Below are 16,822 nucleotides of genomic sequence, written 5' to 3'. Positions count from 1 at the left end.
CAGCATCATTGTTAGACTCATGGTGATGACCTTTTTGCGTGCTAAAAGCTCAGAGCTTTGCGTGCTCCCCGTCTTGGCTGCACAAAAAATAAAAGCTTGCCAAGCTATTAAATTACACACAATACTCTCCTTGGTCTGTTGCCTCACTGCCACTGTGCAGAATTGCTGAGAGCCCGAAGGAATAAACAGACGCCTCATCTTTGAACGAAACCTGTTATTGTTGTCCATTCGCACTGGAACAAGGCGGGATAGGCGTGAAAGCTTCGATGAAGGTGCGCTAGCCCCGAAACTGTCGCTTCATTGCCCCAAGTCATTGTCTGATCCTAGTGCGCAAGGTAAATTCCTGCCATTTGACAAAGCTGATAATCGCATGCTGCCAAAACTTCATGCTATCCTATCGAGAATAGGCATTATGGCAAGTTCAAGTGGCGCACTGCTAGGCCAAGTATGTAAATGTGAAGGAGGGCAGCTACCGACTCACCCGCTCGCCAATGCTTCAAGAGCACAATGACTCTCAATTGAACACTCGGACACACGAACGATCACTGCTAAGTCAATGTGCAGCAATTATTGGACTCGGTAAAACCATTTGTTGCATCAAAGGAAGTTATGTATGGCGATGAGATGAGGGCTGTGCGATACCATGTCGCAGTTATTGCGCCTTGTGTCCTCCGAAGCGGGCCAAATAGGTGCGGCCTGCAACGAAAACGTTGATATTTCCATCCCGGACCTTCCACATCTTTGTCACTGTGGCACAATTACCACGCCATTCATCCCCGTGGGTGAGGGTCAAAGCGTTCACCAGGAAACATCTGTGTAACATGGCCAGATATAAGAGGACTAAGAAGCCCAGACCATTACACTCTCCCAGCACAGAGCATCCAAGCATTCTCTGCTTTGCGCAACTGTCTATTCAAACCAGCAAACCGACCAACAGATCTTTGTCAAGACACCTCGCCATGTCGAACGCCGGTGCCCAGGAGATCCGCTTCCGTGCGTGCCCCCCTACTTCCGAAACCATCACCCTATCATCTACGATGCCCACATATGCTAACATTAACCAGGCTGCGCCATTGCCGCTGTCGGGTCCGAGGATAATTTCCAGGTGTACACCCAGGACACCAACGGCCGTATCCGCGAGACTCGCTTCCACGACGGCCAGTGGTCCGGTGGCTCTCAACACGATGTGGTCGCACAGGCGATCCTGGGGTCCCCCATTGCCGCTATTTGTCGGACCTCCGATACTGTGAATATCAGGTCCCTTACCAGCAATCCGATTTTCCACTAATCAAAGCACCAGGTGAATCTGTTCTTCATTGGAGAAGACCGCGTGGTCAGGGAGGTCTACCGTGACAACCACGGAAGATGGTATGAGGGATCTCTCAACCGCCCCCAGATCAAGGTGGCGCCTTACTCGATGATGGCGGCGTGCTACCACCGCAGCAAGGACGCCACCCACCTCCGCGTCTATGTGCAGATGCCGGATAACACTATCCAGGAGTTGGGTCAGGATGGCGAGTCGGCTCTCTCCGGTCGCGCGCGGGCATTTATCTAACAAGTAAACCCGCAACAGACGAGAAACAGGGCTGGTCGAAGATGACCAACCTTGGCCGCGCCCTGCCCGGCAGCGGCCTGGCTTGCGTGAGCCCCAAGAGCTCCGACGTGCACGACTCTGCCATGAAGATTCGGTAACCTGCTCCATATTATTACCACCGTGTCAATTGCTAAGTCAATCACAGTGTCTACCACCAGAAAGACGACCTCAGCCTCCGCGAGAAGCTGTACGACGGCCGCCACTGGAAGGACGGAGAGTTCTCCGTCTCCAAGGCCCCGCCTCGCACAGATCTGGCGGCTACCGTCTTCCACAACGACCGCATTCGCGTCTACTGCGTTCACGAGGATAACCAGGTGATGGAGATGGTGTGTGACGATGACAAGTGGCAGCGCGGCGGCTTCCACCAGCAGTGCGTGCCCGGCAGTCAGGTCGCGGCCCTCGCCTTTAGCCGCAGGGAGATCCAGCTTCGTGTCTTCTTCCAGAGTGGGAAGCGTGTTACTGGTGTGACTGAGTGGAAGTACGAGCGCGAGTGGAAACAGGGCAAGGAGGCGCTTCCTCCTGCTTAGGGGAGATATGTGACTGCGAGAGTACTCTTCTTGCTGAGGGCTCTTAGTTATTCTTCGAGGGGCCCTAGGATCTCGTTACGCACCTCAAGCCCTAAGAGCTGTCTTTGAGTAGCCTTCGGAGGATTTTCACATTCCGCGTGTTGGCCTACGCACTATGCTTTCTTTACTTGTGCATATAGTGGCCTTGGTAGTCCCACTGCATGTTCTTGGCAATCAAGGAAAGTTGAGATTTGATTTCAGTATTGGCTGTTTTACGGGACGTAGTGATATGGTTACGAAGGCATTTCGATGCCAATTGTAGCTGCGTGACGATATTAGGTGGCGTCTAAGTAAAAACTATCCCTCTGCTCCATCATATCGCTCGGCCAATACGGATCACACATTTATACCAGGGCAAACATCACCGAAAAATCGCTATTAAAAGAATACCGCCATTCCCTGGACCAAGAGATCACAGTACAATTACCGTCCCAGCAACGCGTCATGCATGAAGTCGGTCGCGAAGCAATAGTACCTGACCAGCGTACAAACTGAGCCCACTGGTAAGCCGAGATACATCAAAGCGTTCTCAAACTCGTCGGTCCACCGGGCAATAGCACCTCCCCAGCTCGCGTCGTGCCCAGCAGCCGTTCCAATATACGCGTTCACAATCAGCCAATCTTGCTTTCTGCCCGCTTCATGATCCATATATCCGACAAGGCCGAGGCACAGAGAGGGAACGGATATTACCGCCACCATGGTTGCCTTGTAGCGCTTTTTCACGGGGCGGCTGAAACTTCCTTCGCCGCCACCCTGTCCAGGGTCACGCCGGCGAGAAGTCCCGCGCCACTCAGACCCCAGCCCTAGAGAGTAAACGGAGCAGTGTCTTTCAAGTAGTACATAGAGTACTGTGGTTGGGATGGCCACCGGCATATCCGGCCACCCTGGTTTTTCGCCAGCAATGGGATCACAAAGCCATCTGACAGTGATGTTGTGGTTGTGGTGTAGTATTTCACGGCGTCGATGAAGGTATTGTACCGCAGACGTAGCTCCTCACCTGTTTGCAAGATCTAAGTCTTTGAGGTTCTTCGTTGCTTCAATGACTGTTCCGGGGCCTCCATGTGGTGAGGTGAATTGTTTGCTTGTTAAGGCCGTGATGACTGCACCTCCGGTCAAGACCACTGTCTTGACGTGCAGGGGTCCAAGTACGACGCGAGACATGGTGTATCTGTAGCAAAGCGTTAGCAACGGTGATGCCAGTGAATTTGGTACTGAGACAGCCATCCCGTTCCCGGTGTTACCGTCGCCATCGCCATTCAAGCACTTTGAAAACCAAGTATATCTTGTCCGCATCGAAGGATTGATAAAGCACCATGACCCGCCTCTAAGATAAATAGAAACTCAATAATATTTAATACATCCTCATGAGAAGGGCTCGTCGTAACCAATAATGAAGCGATTTCAAGGCAGGATACCATGCCATACTACAATGCACGTGACCATATCGCACATTGAACACTGATCGGCTCGATGGCCGCTTTCCAATTTATGCAGACCGATACTATTCCTAAGGTACACGGGGAAATAGCAATTTGCACATACACATATCTCATAATTCACTCTCCCTGTGGAACCGAGTAGGTAAATGTCATCGTAGATCTCGAACCAGCATCGACAACCTGACTGGAACGGCCGAGCTAGTCATCCTAAACCGGGAGGCCCGACCTATTTTTAGGGTCATTGCGGGCTAGTCCGATTGGACCCGACCGCCGCTATTCCCGTTCAGTCTAAGAGCGGAATGTTTCCCGGCCGCCCAGTCAGACTCACCAACATATAAATACTACGAGCCGCACCGTCTATCTGCGCTGTTCACATTGATCGCATATTGCCAGATTGACAACGTTAGCAACTGATTTCAGTCCATCTCCTCATACCCTCTTTACAACACTGACTAACCTCAACAGCATATACCGCGTACCAACCGTCATGGCTACAACGCTGCGCCGCCTGCCAATACGCGCCCTTCTTCACAACAATGGCTACCTTTGCAGCGCAAATGCTACGATGACGTCTCGCGCGTTAGCAGCATTTTCGATCCATTCGGCTCGTTGCGACAAGGAGGCGGCTTCTAAAGACACCCAGAGTAAGGAAGAAGGACCAAAGCACTGGAAGTACGATTTCAGCTTCAAGACGCAGATGAGCAAGACGGCGTTCATCGCTGGCCTGGCCCTGGGGGGGTCGCTGGGAGGCTGGTCTTGGTATCGGGATCTTCGGGGTTGGTGGACAGGTATTCCTAATGAAGGAGAGGTTTAGGCATCCGGGGTTGGTCGTGCTCCTCTTACTTTATCGCGTGAACGGGAGACTACGGCGGAGACTAGATTCCATTGACTCATTTTATGCTAGAACGAAATCCAGGAAATTGAGGCGTCAGTCAGGCCACTGTCAACATTCAATTCCCCTGCCTTGAGCTTCAGTACGGTAAAACAAGATTGGTCTACACTGCATGTCGAGTCGTCCCGTGATACCCCGAGACAGGTATGGTGATTGATGCCCTACAAGAAGAACAGAGCAATGCTTGCTTCTTTAGATGCAAGTCGGAATGTGTGCACCTCGAACTATGCACTCCGACTCTGTGTGAACACACAATACTAGCAAGAATCTGGGCCGCGGGCTGTATTCTTCCTCCTCTGGGTTCGTTTCCGCAACTCCTCGACAACAGCATGGTCAGCAGGCAAGTTTTCTTCAGGTTCGTAGTCATGCAGCCCTGGATGTCGTCGGGGAGATCTTGGACTTAGGCGGGCGTCTTAGGCTGAGGAACCCTATTCGTTTCAACCTCGGCCGTGATGGCACGGTCTTTCTCAATGACGTCCATCCTTGTGCCGTTGGTTTCGAGCGTGAAGGCGACTTTGTTACTGTACTTTTCCCACACTTCTAGCCAGCGGTCGTTGTCTTCCCAACCTGGGATCTTACACAGTATAGAATGAGCGTACGTTTCGAACAGGGTTTAACACGCGGCATGGGTCGCTGGTTGACTCGGATGTCTTTGGCGAAGGGGCCGAAGTCGCCGACGACCGACCCGACGGTGCGCTTGGTCTCGCCTGTCGGCCACGTTTATCAATGGCGAGTGGAAATGCTGTACTTGTGGCCATCTTTGACCATTGAGCAGTAGCCCCAGCCGGGCTGGCTGTCGCTCGCGGCGTGATAGTGTAAGGCCGCACTTTGACGAAGAGAAACTCGGCGGTTGTTGGCCGCAATTGAAAATACGAGGGGGAATCTCGTAGTTATGAGTTAACATTACAAGTAATCAAGTAATAAGATGAATTTATGCGCTAGCTATAAGACAGCTATCTATAAAACAAGCACATACGACCACAGGGTGTGGAAAACAGGGCTTCCCGTCCGCTCAGCCGTACTTAAGCCACACGCCGGGAGGTTAGTAGTTGGGTGGGTGACCACCAGCGAATCCCTTCTGTTGTATGTTTTTTGCCCCATTTCCTTTTTTCTGATTAAATCTGTTTTCATGACGATAAACCAGGTTTTCTGGGACATAACTATTTTCTCCTGTGTACCTTAGCATGCTTTGCCAAGGTCAATGTGAACAATAATCATCAAAGTGTAATCAGCTTGTCGACCTGGGCCTGGTGCGGCTATTTTGTCAATCTCCCACATCTCAATCTCGCAGAATCATGGTTTCTGAGAAATGATTCATATGTCATCTCTCTTTCGATGTACCGCAGGATCTTTGAACCCATTCTCTTCATAACACCCACCCCCGGGTAAAATAGCATCATAATACATAGGCTTCAGAGCCGCGGGCAATCAAGACGACACATGCAGCTTGCTTCACCTGAATTGTGATGTGCAGTACCTATCAGATCTATACTGTTTTTGATCCGACGAAAGCTGTTCGTCGACCTCATGTGTCTAGCCTTGATAAACATAGTTACTACCTTTGGCGAACCACGGCGGGGGCATTAGTCGGCAATGATGAGGTCAGCCGCAGAATTGCTCAGCTACCTGAAAGTGATGGTAGAGCTACACTCACACAACCCGAGAATACATCTGTGCAGTCAGCATGTCAGCCACGACTATACCCGGTTCGTTGCACCGTGCAGTAGTATAGTTGCAAACTGTGCATTGAATATGAGCACTCGTCTTTCTTTAGAGACCTGAAAGAGGCAGATTACTCTACGTATCAGGCCCACTTCTGAAAGGGCTGTTGAGATCAAGTCTCGGAGGCGCTCGCGACCCGTCGGGTGTGCATCCAGCCAAAATGCCAGTTCTCATGGCACAGGCGGGTCGGACTCACATCGGCCACGATCATTATCACGAGCTCACAAAACTGTCGACCCGGTTATCGTAATATTTCCAAGAAGAGAGCAAAACTTGAACCATTGTACGACGTCTGCTGATAGTCAGACGAACCCGTCTTTGAAAGGCAGCTGATGCATAGCGGCTTTCGAAGATTACGATGTGGAAGCAGAACCTCATTAACCATTTGCCAGCAGCCACTCTGCAGATCAGCTCACGATTGATCAGATGCACGGAGCTAGGGCTCGAAGCGACATTGATCGTGTCGAGCTGAAGCGGGTCTCTTGCGGGCCGACCCAAATCAAAATCCCGAGTGCTCGAACCATCATCTTAGAAAGCCTCCACAGCGCGTGCAGCGATCAACACGCTCTGCATGTATGCACATGTCGTAATAGTACAGCCATCTTCCTGCCTTCCGACCCCTCTTTCCAATCTAGATAGATTTGATACCCCGCACAGGCGATTCTCGATTCTGCAGGTTTTCCGCCATCGTTTAACATGACAGCGATCTTTCTTACGCTACGGAAGAGTGTGTCACAGATGAGGCAGGTTTGTCACCTAGAATAACCAGCTTTCGAAGATGCACTCTGATATCATTGTGTATAACGCCCCTACGAGCAATCTAGATGCAGACAAATTTCTTCCTATCGCCCCAATCGGTCCAAGCCAACCAAATGCCTAGTCAGGGCAACTGCGGGTCAACTGGACCTACCACCTCTCTCCAGTGGCTCTCTCTCAGGCCGACCTTCACCGCGGAGAGATAAGTCAGCAGAGGACGACAGAGTTTTCGTATTACGAAAGAAATATTTGTCTCTAGCAGGATCATGTAGCTTCCTCGGGCAGTTTTCCGCTGTAGTCAAAAGATCCGCAATAAATACGCTCACCCTTGTATACCCAGCTCACCTGTCTATTTAGAGTCCCAAACCTATCTCACCACCGACGATTACCTCAAGTACCAGCCAGTACAGCCCAACTCCCCGGAATGGCTTCATTGCTTCAAAATACCACCGTCAGTATAGTGAAAGGCGTCGTAGACACAGCCAAGAAGACCACGTCTGTTGTTCGATAACAAACTGAAGAAATTTTCTGATAGTATGTTGAACTCTTTCGAGCATGAGAGGTCGCCCCACTTGGGAAACTCATGTTCCTTCTTGTCAGGCCTGGACCAGGACAAGACCACGGACACAGGAAGCAACACAGCCAAGGACGTCTCGTCTGTTGCAGCTGCCGAAGAGAAACAGGCCACCGAAAGTACGTTGCCCGACCCAAAAAGTTCTGACACCTCATTCCAACTATAGCCTGACCACTTTCAGTCCTAAATAAGGCACAGCCGCACATTTGCACAACTTGTATTTAAAATCGTCATATTCATAATGATGAATTCTTATGGAAGCGGACATCTCTGCATTCCGCGTGGCGCGGACGAACTAGCCAAGTCAATCGGGGGGCGGAGAGCGTCACCTGATCACGAGGCGGAAGATTGAATTGGTGAGGCTTAAACATACTAATCATATAATTATCGCAGCCGAGGATAGCTGTTTTATTCAAAGATTACACAGCCCCCAAATACACGTGATCGATATCGAACTCCAGCCTTATTGTTAACAGTGGTCCATGCAGGGGACCGAAATCTATCTTCTGATACCGTATCGGGTTACAAGTGATCATTGGGTAGAAAATTTATTTGTAGTTTGCCTTAGCAAGGACCCTTGTAACAAGGGTGTTGAAGTACTATACAGGCGATGCCGCGTATGAAGTAGTTGTGTGGCGATAAATCGAGTAGAAAGTCTGGGTGCCCGCCTGTCCTTTCTGCTCCGCCCTCTACAACTTCGCCCTGGGTACAAAATAATACATCGATCTCATGGAAGAAGACTCCGATCTTTACCCCCGCAGGAGATTTATGCTCGACACCACGCGGAAGTTCTTTCCGGTCAACGCCATCCTCGATCTGTTGACCGCCCGGCACAAATACCGCTTCAACATCTTCCATTGGCATGTACGATGCGGAGAACTTCCCCCTTCACTGGCCGGCCGATCGGGGCCTGACAGACGCGAGGCTATGGTCTCCGAAAAAAGTTCCGCTCTATATGTCTTTTCCAAGGCAAATCTCAAGAGAACCTTCCTACGCATGCTCGTGTTCTCTTATTCTATCTTCCTTTCTCGAACTTTTTCTTCTCACCTCCCATCTCCTCTTGCCAAGAGATTAGGTAGTATGGACAATCGTATGAAAGTTTATCCGAGGGGCCGCAGCAACGCTTAGACTTGGCGGCCGATCGGAGCGAACCCGAAAGCCCCCACGAAACCCCCTTGGTATAAAAATAGTAAGCCTCGCGCACCCAAGTATAAGCTCACTCGGTCAAATCACCATAATTCACCAAACCACAAAGTAATTAAATCATGTCTTTCCACAACCTTGGTCTCCGCATGGGCAGCGTCTCAAGCACTGTATTCGCCGCCCAAGGCGTGTTCCTTCTCGGAAATGCATTTTACTCCATCCTGTTTCCATCATCGGTCGCCCACTTCGAGGGCTCGTCATTGACCGGAACGCCTGACGGCGCTGTTCAATGCATAGGGTAAGCCTTTGTATCTCACAACTCACACAGCATGCCGGTCGCTGATCGTCCTCGTAGTCTGACCTCTCTTGCGCTTGGCACATACTATCTTATCTCGACATACCAGCGCGATACTCTGATCATGTTCTCCTCGATAGCTTCTCGTCTAGTGGCGGCGTGGGTCATGTATCGGAATGGCGGCAATTGGAGACCGGTTGCGGCCTTTGAAACTTCGATGGCCGTGTTGGCTGGCGCGGCACTACTTTGGGACCGGTACATGTGAGATGAGGGTGCATAGCGGAGAACTTGGACGAGCGTTTGCAGTTACATTAGTATGAATTATTAAATGCTCTGTAAGGATTCGAGAGGCATACAGTCTTCCAGGCAAGAGTCCCATTCATAAGAACCAAAAGAGAAGAGGAAGGCCCAGAGACCCTTCGCTCTGAACTATGTACATTTATACCGCCACGGAAGCGTTAGGCATCCGTGGAAGGAGCCCGTCAGTTTCACCCCCAATGAATCTTGTGGTAGAACTGTATGACTCAGAACTTTAGACATATTTAGACCACGGCGAACATATGAATTGTGCAATGCTGCACGACTACCTCCCAATCCTTATCTCCCGTGTCACTTCTCGTTACCTCTCTATATCTCCCCACCGCTGCAGTGCTCAAATCATTTGAGCCATGCAATGACACCGAACTCCCTTCTGGATGGATAAGCAGCCTAGCAGTGCTTCTTTTCGAGTTCCCGATATAGTAAGGTTTCATGCACGTCTGTTGCCCGCTCTCTGCATCCACGGCGTGGAGAGAGGCAAGTTCGTAATTGGTCTTGATCAAGGTCTTCAGAAGTGTGTGAGGTCCTTCCCATCGGATCAGTCGGAAGTCCAGCTGTAGCTGGAAGAGGAGGTGTGCGTCTCCAGTCTTGCGGCTTCGGGTTCCGCTGCTGCTGTCGGACATTGCACATAATAGACTAGGAATGAAGCTTCCTATTACGGTTGCTGGAGCATGGGGATCGTGAAGATTCGTGGCCAGGATGAGGTGGGAATCTGGCATATTCTGGAGGTGGTGGACGAGACTCGGCAATGATAGAATAGGTTCATCTTGAGTCGCTCCGACTTTATTATGACTGATGTGTCTATCTCGCAAACCAGCGGGTGTCAATGCCTCAGGCAAAGGCACGAACAATGAAGCGGCGGCCAAGTAACGCGATAACATATTTTCATCTTTTGGTTCGAGTTCCACGTCAAAATCCGACATTGGAGGCTGGAAAAGAGTTGTCCATAGTTGATGGAAACGTGGCACAAGATTTGGCTGCACCTGTTAGCATCTTAGTTGACGGATGGGTAGAGGCTTCTTACCAATGCATCCATCGTCAGTTCTAAAGCCTTGTCAAAGTCTGCCTTATTACTGCCGATCAGTCTTGCAGCCATCGCGTTAGCCAACACCTCATCCGCCGGATCCTCGTCCGCGAATGACCCAAAGTAATGATCCCTGCCCCATTTGACATTCGAAACCCTCACCCGGAGAAGTAAGGCTAAAAAGGTCGAGAGCTCCGTGTGTCTGAGCCGGTATGTTGTGGTTGAGAATCTCGCGTCGAGCAGTCTCCTGACAGCCGCTTCCAGCTGAGTTGGTGACGGTGCTAGGTTTACAGAAAATGGCTGTGTCGTAGCCAGCACATCCATAATATCGTCCAAAGAAGACTGGGAATAGTCTGGTGGCTCAAAAGTGGACAAGACCTGGGTGCTCCCCAAAAGACCGATGCTTCTTAGCACCCTTGCGAAATGGGCTCTGTGAAAGAACGTCTCGTCAAGTCGCCAATAGTAATCTCCTGCCTCTTGTGCTCCCAACAGTTCAGTGCCTTGGTGCGCGATCAAGGCTACTGCTCGTTGAAAGGCATCTGCGTCGACTCTCTCGTTGGCTATCCTGTCGGTCGACTCGCATGTAAACGGATGGTGAGCGAAGAATTAGAAGCATTTCCACAACAAATCGATGGCATTCTTGGGGAATGAAGCGCCCGGGTGCGTTCGTTGAATGTGGCTCTTCAAGCTGTTCTTATTCCAGACTCAATTCCAGGATTAGCTGGCTCGAAAAATTGTGGCGGGCGCATATCTTACAGCGTCGGCGGTCCGAGTCCTCCACACATGAAGCGTCGAATGTCGTCCATGGATTGTGAATTTCTGTTGTTATTATGGGTCGTAGTGCATTTTGGAGGTCTTGCTTGATTGATTCTAGCACGCTGTTAGTATTGATACTGTGCTCAATGTGTGATCAACTGTAGATTGGACCTTGTGTGGCTTTTCTGAGGTATCATTTGACCTTGCGATCGTGAGATCCTGAATGCAAGTAACGGAGGATCTTATCTAAGGATGTAAGCATTCTTTGTTAGGTAATATTGACTGAGATCAAACTCGTTCGAGAGTGATATGAAACTGTAAGTGACGAGACTAGGCTCGACTGATGATCGCAGTGAAATGAAGATGAGTAGTGCGAGATGTTGAAGCCCTAAGTACTGTGCCCGACATTGCCGCCGCAGGCTCGCCCCCAAAGATTCCAGGGAAAGAGGTAAGCTATGCGCGATTGGTCGATTGGGCGCAATTCTGCTCAAAACAGAAGCACAGATTTCAATCATTCAAACTGAAATAACTGTCGGAGACCATATGTTGAGCACGTGGACGGGTGTAGGGAGGAATGTGGCTTGGACCCCAACCGGTTGAGGTCCGGATCCTGCAACGCGAAGTCTATCGATTCACAACAAATTGATCGGGGCTGTTCTCCTGCGGCTGGAAAAAATTTTCAGGCTGGATGACTACATCCTGTCCTGTAAGGCTGGATCAAGCGAATGGCCGCATTCTCCTTTGTTCTCCTGGCAGTGTTTTAGAATTATCTTCCTCCGGCCGCGGCAACTGACTGGTTGAGCTCAATAGAACAAAAGAACGAAGCGATCCATTCCATATTCGTTTCTAGCTACATGCCTGCCTAGTTGATGAAACCCTCTCTCCGAATGTAACGAACGTGAGGATTATCTACCGGCAGGTTGTCTCTCGCTAAAGGTTGACTTGTTCACAGGCGCCGCGGCAGCCTGTCAGGCACCAGCTCATGTATGCCTTAGGCATTAATAAGCTACATACACAGTGCGGAGCGAGGGTCCTGCTGGAATCTTCCGTCCTTCTTCCTGTCCCCATGACTTGAGTTGTTGCTTGCCTTGAATACAGGTAGCTTTGCGCCTTATCACCTACCCTGGCGCATTGAGGAGGACGGAGACTTCGAGGTTCTCAGAATCGATATATTTATTGAGAGTGGGGCCGAGATCATCAAAACTCGAAATGTTAAGACTCAAGGAGGCAGACAATGGCCGCCATCTTGTGTAATATATACTATTACATTAGCTGGCTACATATTATGGTCTGATGCTATCCGATAGGGGTAATAAACACCTCTCCAAGCACCTGCCCAAGCACCTTTCCCAGCATCTCTCCCAGTAAGTGGGGTAGTCAATCACATATCCGTTAGGCATATTTATAGACAAATGAGGCATTGCGACATTCTCTAAGCACCTCGTCAAGCAAGCAAGCGAGTAAGGCAGCCATGTATCTACTACATTGTTTTGATTGAGAATTGTTGCAGTTTAATGGGACAACCCATGCCTCGCTGCCTTACTTGCTTTCTTGGAACCATATTTGGAAGTATTGAGGTAACACAAAAGAGCTCGTCTTTCGAGCGTTCTACTTAACGGATGTCGAGGCTACGGCTCCGGCAGGATAAATGAGTATACTGTAGTAGAGTCCCACCTGGCGGTAAACTTCAGGGGCTCGGATTAGAGATGACAATTTGCCACTCACAGTTAGGTGCAATTTATAAACTTGAATAGAGTAGAGAAGTACATTGATTCATGACACACTTGATGAAGCTACCAGACGTTTCTCTTGTGTACCAATGAAAGGTGCTCGAAGATAGCGGACGGCTAATCTGGAAATTGTGCTGTAGTAAACATACTCTGTAGAAAGTTTACAATCGGTGTTCAGCGACGGTGTAGTAGCTTGTCGCGGGACTCAGCCACCATGACTCGGAGAAGCGCCAGCTATCATCAAGCAGCGGGAACTCGAATTAGCAGAGGATCCTTACGACAAGATGAATTATACTTGGCTGCATCGGTACTTCATCCTCAACGGCATTGATCCGCTAATAGAATCGCAGCGTAGACCATCGGAAGCCAGAAATGTCTTAGGCGCTTGACAGTTCAAGTCTTGGTATCTCTAAACCTCGTGGGGAATCAATCTATTCTATCATACGGTAGTGATCCTACCAAGACTCTTAGCAGATATTGAGGTGAGACAAAAGAGGCTTGGCAGGACTGTTGCATTAAAACTCACGTGAGATGAGATTAGGTCTAGACGCTGCACGTGACTGTTGCGGTGTTCGGCAGCGACGGAAAGCGATTCGGTCCGAGCGTTTCAGTCAGGGTCTGCAGGCAGCAACGACCCCCTCTCCAAGCTCCCTCGTGGGCTCGTACAGTCCTCAGTCTTGACTTCTTCAACCATGCTCAACCGTATCAATCCAGCTAGTCCATCAAGAACTAAGCTTTCCGTGTTCCTCCGATCTTCAGCTGCAAGCTTTTGGTGGGCACTCTTCAGTACCCAAACTTGACCTCTTATCATGGGGTGCCGTGAAATTGCGAGCGGGGCAAAGAAAAAGCCTCATTCAATGGATTCATCTTCGTTCATGCTATCGATGCTATGGTAGAACCGGTCCTGCCAAGGGATGTTTTCTAGAAGGGATTGAACTCCGGTGGAACGGGCATAGTATCCTGTTCCTGACCAAACAATTGGCCTGTGTGGGTGCTGCCAAGAACCCCGAATCTGCTCAGGGTGGAGCATGTCCCATTGCAGATGGACCTCCGGTTCTACTCTGCTGCAATGGGCGAACGGGTCCAACGTTCGGCGCCTGGCTCCAGCTCCTTGATGAATTGGGTAACCCTGTCTCAGCTGCAGACAGGGGTTTTCTTCCAACTCCACCAGGACACCCAGGATTCTCTATATAAGATATGAACTTGACTTGCTCATCCCAACCATCAAACCACACTCTTTTTTCCTCTCTTCCTCATTCATTCATTCCTTTTCCTTTACACTCTTTTCATCTGCTTATCATGAAGTACACAACTCTTTTCGCCGCCGCCGCGGCTGTCTTCGCGAATAGCGTCAACGCTGGTGTCGTTGGTGCCGCCCAGGGTTTTGCTAAGGGTGTGACCGGTGGTGGTAGCGCCGCTGAGGTTTACCCCAAGACCAATGACGAGCTGGTCTCGTACTTGGGCGACAGCCAGCCCCGTGTCATTGTTCTCGACAAGATGTAAGTCATTCGTTCCTCAAGACAGCAGGTGGAGCAACATGGCTAACCAACCATCTGAATACAGCTTCGACTTCACTGGAACTGAGGGCACCGAGACCACCAGCGGCTGCAGTCCGTGGGGTACAGGCAGTAAGTGCCAACAGGCCATTAACAAGGACAACTGGTGCAACAACTACGAGCCCAACGCTCCCAAGGTCTCTTCCATCACTTAGTAAGTCTATTCAACTCGTTGTATCCGTTGAGGGATCAAGTGTTGACTAGGTGGTGCAGTGACAAGGCGGGTGTCCTCGGTATCACTGTCAACTCAAACAAGAGTCTTGTCGGCAAGGGCTCTGCTGGAGGTATCAAAGGAAAGGGTATCCGTATGGTCAGCGGTGCCAAGAACATCATCATCCAGTGGGTTGTTCCATCACGGTACTTGCATTGACTCCCCCATTGACCCGGACCAGGAACATCGCTATCACTGATATCAACCCTAAGTACGTTTGGGGTGGTGATGCTATCACCCTTAACAACGCTGATCTCGTCTGGATTGATCACGTTACCACTGCCCGCATTGCTCGTCAGCACATTGTCCTTGGTACCCAGGCCGATAACCGCGTCACCATCTCCTACAACCTGATCGACGGCCGTTCCGACTACTCCGCGACTTGTAACGGTCACCACTACTGGGGAATCTATCTGGATGGTTCTAACGACATGATCACGATGATGGGCAACTACTTCTACTACTTGTCCGGTCGTATGCCCAAGGTTCAGAGCAACACCCTTCTTCACGCCGTAAGTGTCCGCGAAGCTACGGAAACCGGAACCCCACTAAGAACTTTGATAGGTTAACAACCTCTTCCACAACATTGAGGGCCACGCTTTCGAGATTGGCCAGGGTGGCTATGTCCTGGCTGAGGGTAACGTTTTCCAGAACGTCGACACCGTGGTTGAGTCCCCCTACCAGGGCGCCCTGTTCAGCTCCCCCGACGCCAACACCAACAAGCTCTGCCAGTCCTACCTTGGCCGTTCTTGCCAGCTTAACGCTTTCGGATCCTCCGGCTCCATGAGCGGCTCCGACACCAGCATCCTTAGCAAGTTCCAGGGCAAGAACATCGCCCCTGCCAAGGCACCTACCAACATTGCCGCCTGGACCATGGCTAACGCCGGTGTTGGCCACGTCTAAGCAGCTGACTCTTTGCAACAACCCATGGAGAAAAGGCGTATCTTCTTATGGCACATGTCCTATTGGGACATGTACAAGTGATGCCAGCGATCTGGTACTCGTCACATGGCCCGCTTCGCTTTCCGCCGATGACTCGCCAAGCCCATGTATAAAGTGCTCTGTGTACCTTCTTTCTACTTTCCTTCGACGCTGGGCTAGATCCGGCGCTTTTTCTTACTATTACTTTATTCGCAGCTTGCTGTACAATCGAAATTCTTTGAAGTTCAATTTTGAAGTCCAAGTAGAGTTGTATCTTGTAGATTGGGGATCACCGAGTGGAGTAACTGCCTAAATTCAAAGATGGTAAAGATGTACAGTACATTCATTCGGGATAGATTAATGAACGATTTACACGTTCGCACAAAAGTAACGCTTTTGCATAAAGACCCCGTATGAGTCAGCAATGCAAAAATGCCGGTCTTCATACCTGTTTAGGAGTCGGGGTCTGGTGCCAGAAACTGGAGCTGATTTCCGATGTTTCACCACGTTACCTCGCCAAGGTATACTAAATTTCTTCTCGCCTTCTTCGGATTTATTTGTTTCACTGGATACATTAGCCGGGTACTTGTGGTTTCCTTATCGCTATTCCTAGAGTCTGTGGTGGAGAAAAAGCAAAGTCTATGACGATATGAGGGTTCTCCGGTTGAAGCCCCCTGTGGGTGGAATACCTAGCGGTACGCTGCCGGCGCTCCGCAGCTTCCATGCGGTCTTAACCATTAACGAAAAGGAAAATTTTGCCCGATAAGAACTGCACCCATTCATACGGAGTAAGGAATCGAGAGGGCTCGGGTAGTGTGCACATGCACTCATCCTGTAGTCCCTCGCATATACTCGGAGTACCTCGTGGTGTTCAGGCTGCACGTCAATGGCAATATTCTTCCTCCAGTCGAAAGCCTTGACTAGACTGTGCATATGTCAGGGACCTGAAAGGAGCAAAAATCTCTCAAAAAACTGAGTACAAGAGGCTGTACGACGATAAGGACAATTGAAGTGGTAGTGACCACTGTGCGAGATGGACCCCCGACGTGCACTGCCTCAGGCTCTCAATTAGGCCAAACTTCTACGGTCGCATCAGCGCATCTTAGTTCCACAAGGGTTCTGGCACCGAGTCAAAGATTGCTACTGCCTCAAGAAAGCTATTTGAAACATTATCAGCGGCAGAGGCAATGCGACAGAGTTTCGATGAGCTCATACCTTCAGTATGTTGCAGGTTTGGTGTTGACATTCCTGGGCGAATGCGAAACAGGGTCTAGGCTCGGAATTTCCGGATGAGTTTTGGGCCGAGTGGAGCTCAGGATGATCTC

The 16,822-nt window shown here is 50.2% G+C and overlaps 9 protein-coding genes across 9 annotated transcripts; 4 read left to right on the top strand and 5 right to left on the bottom strand.

Annotated features, from left to right (window-relative positions):
* Positions 1-1,060: 1,060 nt before the first annotated feature.
* Positions 1,061-2,121, top strand: fleA (fucose-specific lectin FleA; the record flags this gene model as incomplete). The annotated part of the gene is made up of 4 exons (XM_025644095.1): positions 1,061-1,246; positions 1,295-1,532; positions 1,574-1,688; positions 1,740-2,121. Coding segments are annotated over 4 exons (921 nt in total), but the record flags the coding sequence as incomplete, so codon positions are not given.
* A 298-nt stretch (positions 2,122-2,419) lies between these two features.
* On the bottom strand, positions 2,420-3,224 carry BO66DRAFT_184781 (uncharacterized protein). The gene has a single exon (XM_025642410.1). It carries the CDS (start codon positions 3,031-3,033, stop codon positions 2,584-2,586), a length of 450 nt encoding a protein of 149 aa, XP_025500240.1. The 5' UTR covers positions 3,034-3,224; the 3' UTR covers positions 2,420-2,583.
* On the bottom strand, positions 2,710-3,451 carry BO66DRAFT_394720 (uncharacterized protein). Its single transcript, XM_025648059.1, has 2 exons — positions 3,381-3,451; positions 2,710-3,322 (listed from the first exon to the last, which is right to left on the bottom strand). Exon 2 carries the CDS (start codon positions 3,319-3,321, stop codon positions 3,154-3,156), a length of 168 nt encoding a protein of 55 aa, XP_025500239.1. The 5' UTR covers position 3,322; positions 3,381-3,451; the 3' UTR covers positions 2,710-3,153.
* Positions 3,452-3,987: 536 nt separating this feature from the next.
* BO66DRAFT_184769 (uncharacterized protein) lies at positions 3,988-4,544 on the top strand. The gene is made up of 3 exons (XM_025642408.1): positions 3,988-4,012; positions 4,072-4,422; positions 4,504-4,544. Exon 2 carries the CDS (start codon positions 4,087-4,089, stop codon positions 4,411-4,413), a length of 327 nt encoding a protein of 108 aa, XP_025500238.1. The 5' UTR covers positions 3,988-4,012; positions 4,072-4,086; the 3' UTR covers positions 4,414-4,422; positions 4,504-4,544.
* Positions 4,504-4,969, bottom strand: BO66DRAFT_184774 (uncharacterized protein). The gene has a single exon (XM_025642409.1). It carries the CDS (start codon positions 4,856-4,858, stop codon positions 4,595-4,597), a length of 264 nt encoding a protein of 87 aa, XP_025500237.1. The 5' UTR covers positions 4,859-4,969; the 3' UTR covers positions 4,504-4,594.
* Positions 4,970-8,773: 3,804 nt separating this feature from the next.
* Positions 8,774-9,354, top strand: BO66DRAFT_394717 (uncharacterized protein). The gene is made up of 2 exons (XM_025648058.1): positions 8,774-8,984; positions 9,042-9,354. The coding sequence occupies exons 1-2, from the start codon at positions 8,809-8,811 to the stop codon at positions 9,244-9,246; spliced, it is 381 nt and encodes a 126-aa protein (XP_025500236.1). The 5' UTR covers positions 8,774-8,808; the 3' UTR covers positions 9,247-9,354.
* A 284-nt stretch (positions 9,355-9,638) lies between these two features.
* On the bottom strand, positions 9,639-10,647 carry BO66DRAFT_442210 (uncharacterized protein; the record flags this gene model as incomplete). The annotated part of the gene is made up of 3 exons (XM_025651409.1): positions 9,639-9,672; positions 9,738-10,276; positions 10,324-10,647. 3 exons carry the CDS (start codon positions 10,645-10,647, stop codon positions 9,639-9,641), a joined length of 897 nt encoding a protein of 298 aa, XP_025500235.1.
* A 236-nt stretch (positions 10,648-10,883) lies between these two features.
* BO66DRAFT_184744 (uncharacterized protein) lies at positions 10,884-11,405 on the bottom strand. The gene is made up of 3 exons (XM_025642407.1): positions 11,251-11,405; positions 11,080-11,193; positions 10,884-11,011 (listed from the first exon to the last, which is right to left on the bottom strand). Exons 1-3 carry the CDS (start codon positions 11,274-11,276, stop codon positions 10,930-10,932), a joined length of 222 nt encoding a protein of 73 aa, XP_025500234.1. The 5' UTR covers positions 11,277-11,405; the 3' UTR covers positions 10,884-10,929.
* A 2,703-nt stretch (positions 11,406-14,108) lies between these two features.
* Positions 14,109-15,479, top strand: BO66DRAFT_331709 (polysaccharide lyase family 1 protein; the record flags this gene model as incomplete). Its single annotated transcript, XM_025644103.1, has 5 exons — positions 14,109-14,308; positions 14,373-14,519; positions 14,579-14,704; positions 14,758-15,088; positions 15,141-15,479. The coding sequence occupies 5 exons, from the start codon at positions 14,109-14,111 to the stop codon at positions 15,477-15,479; spliced, it is 1,143 nt and encodes a 380-aa protein (XP_025500233.1).
* Between the last annotated feature and the right edge of the window lie 1,343 nt (positions 15,480-16,822).

The sequence above is a fragment of the Aspergillus aculeatinus genome, assembly GCF_003184765.1.
Source record: "Aspergillus aculeatinus CBS 121060 unplaced genomic scaffold BO66scaffold_51, whole genome shotgun sequence".
Taxonomy (NCBI): Eukaryota; Fungi; Ascomycota; class Eurotiomycetes; order Eurotiales; family Aspergillaceae; genus Aspergillus; species Aspergillus aculeatinus.
Note: the sequence above shows the minus strand (reverse complement) of the source record. Positions and strands in the feature narration are given on the sequence as shown.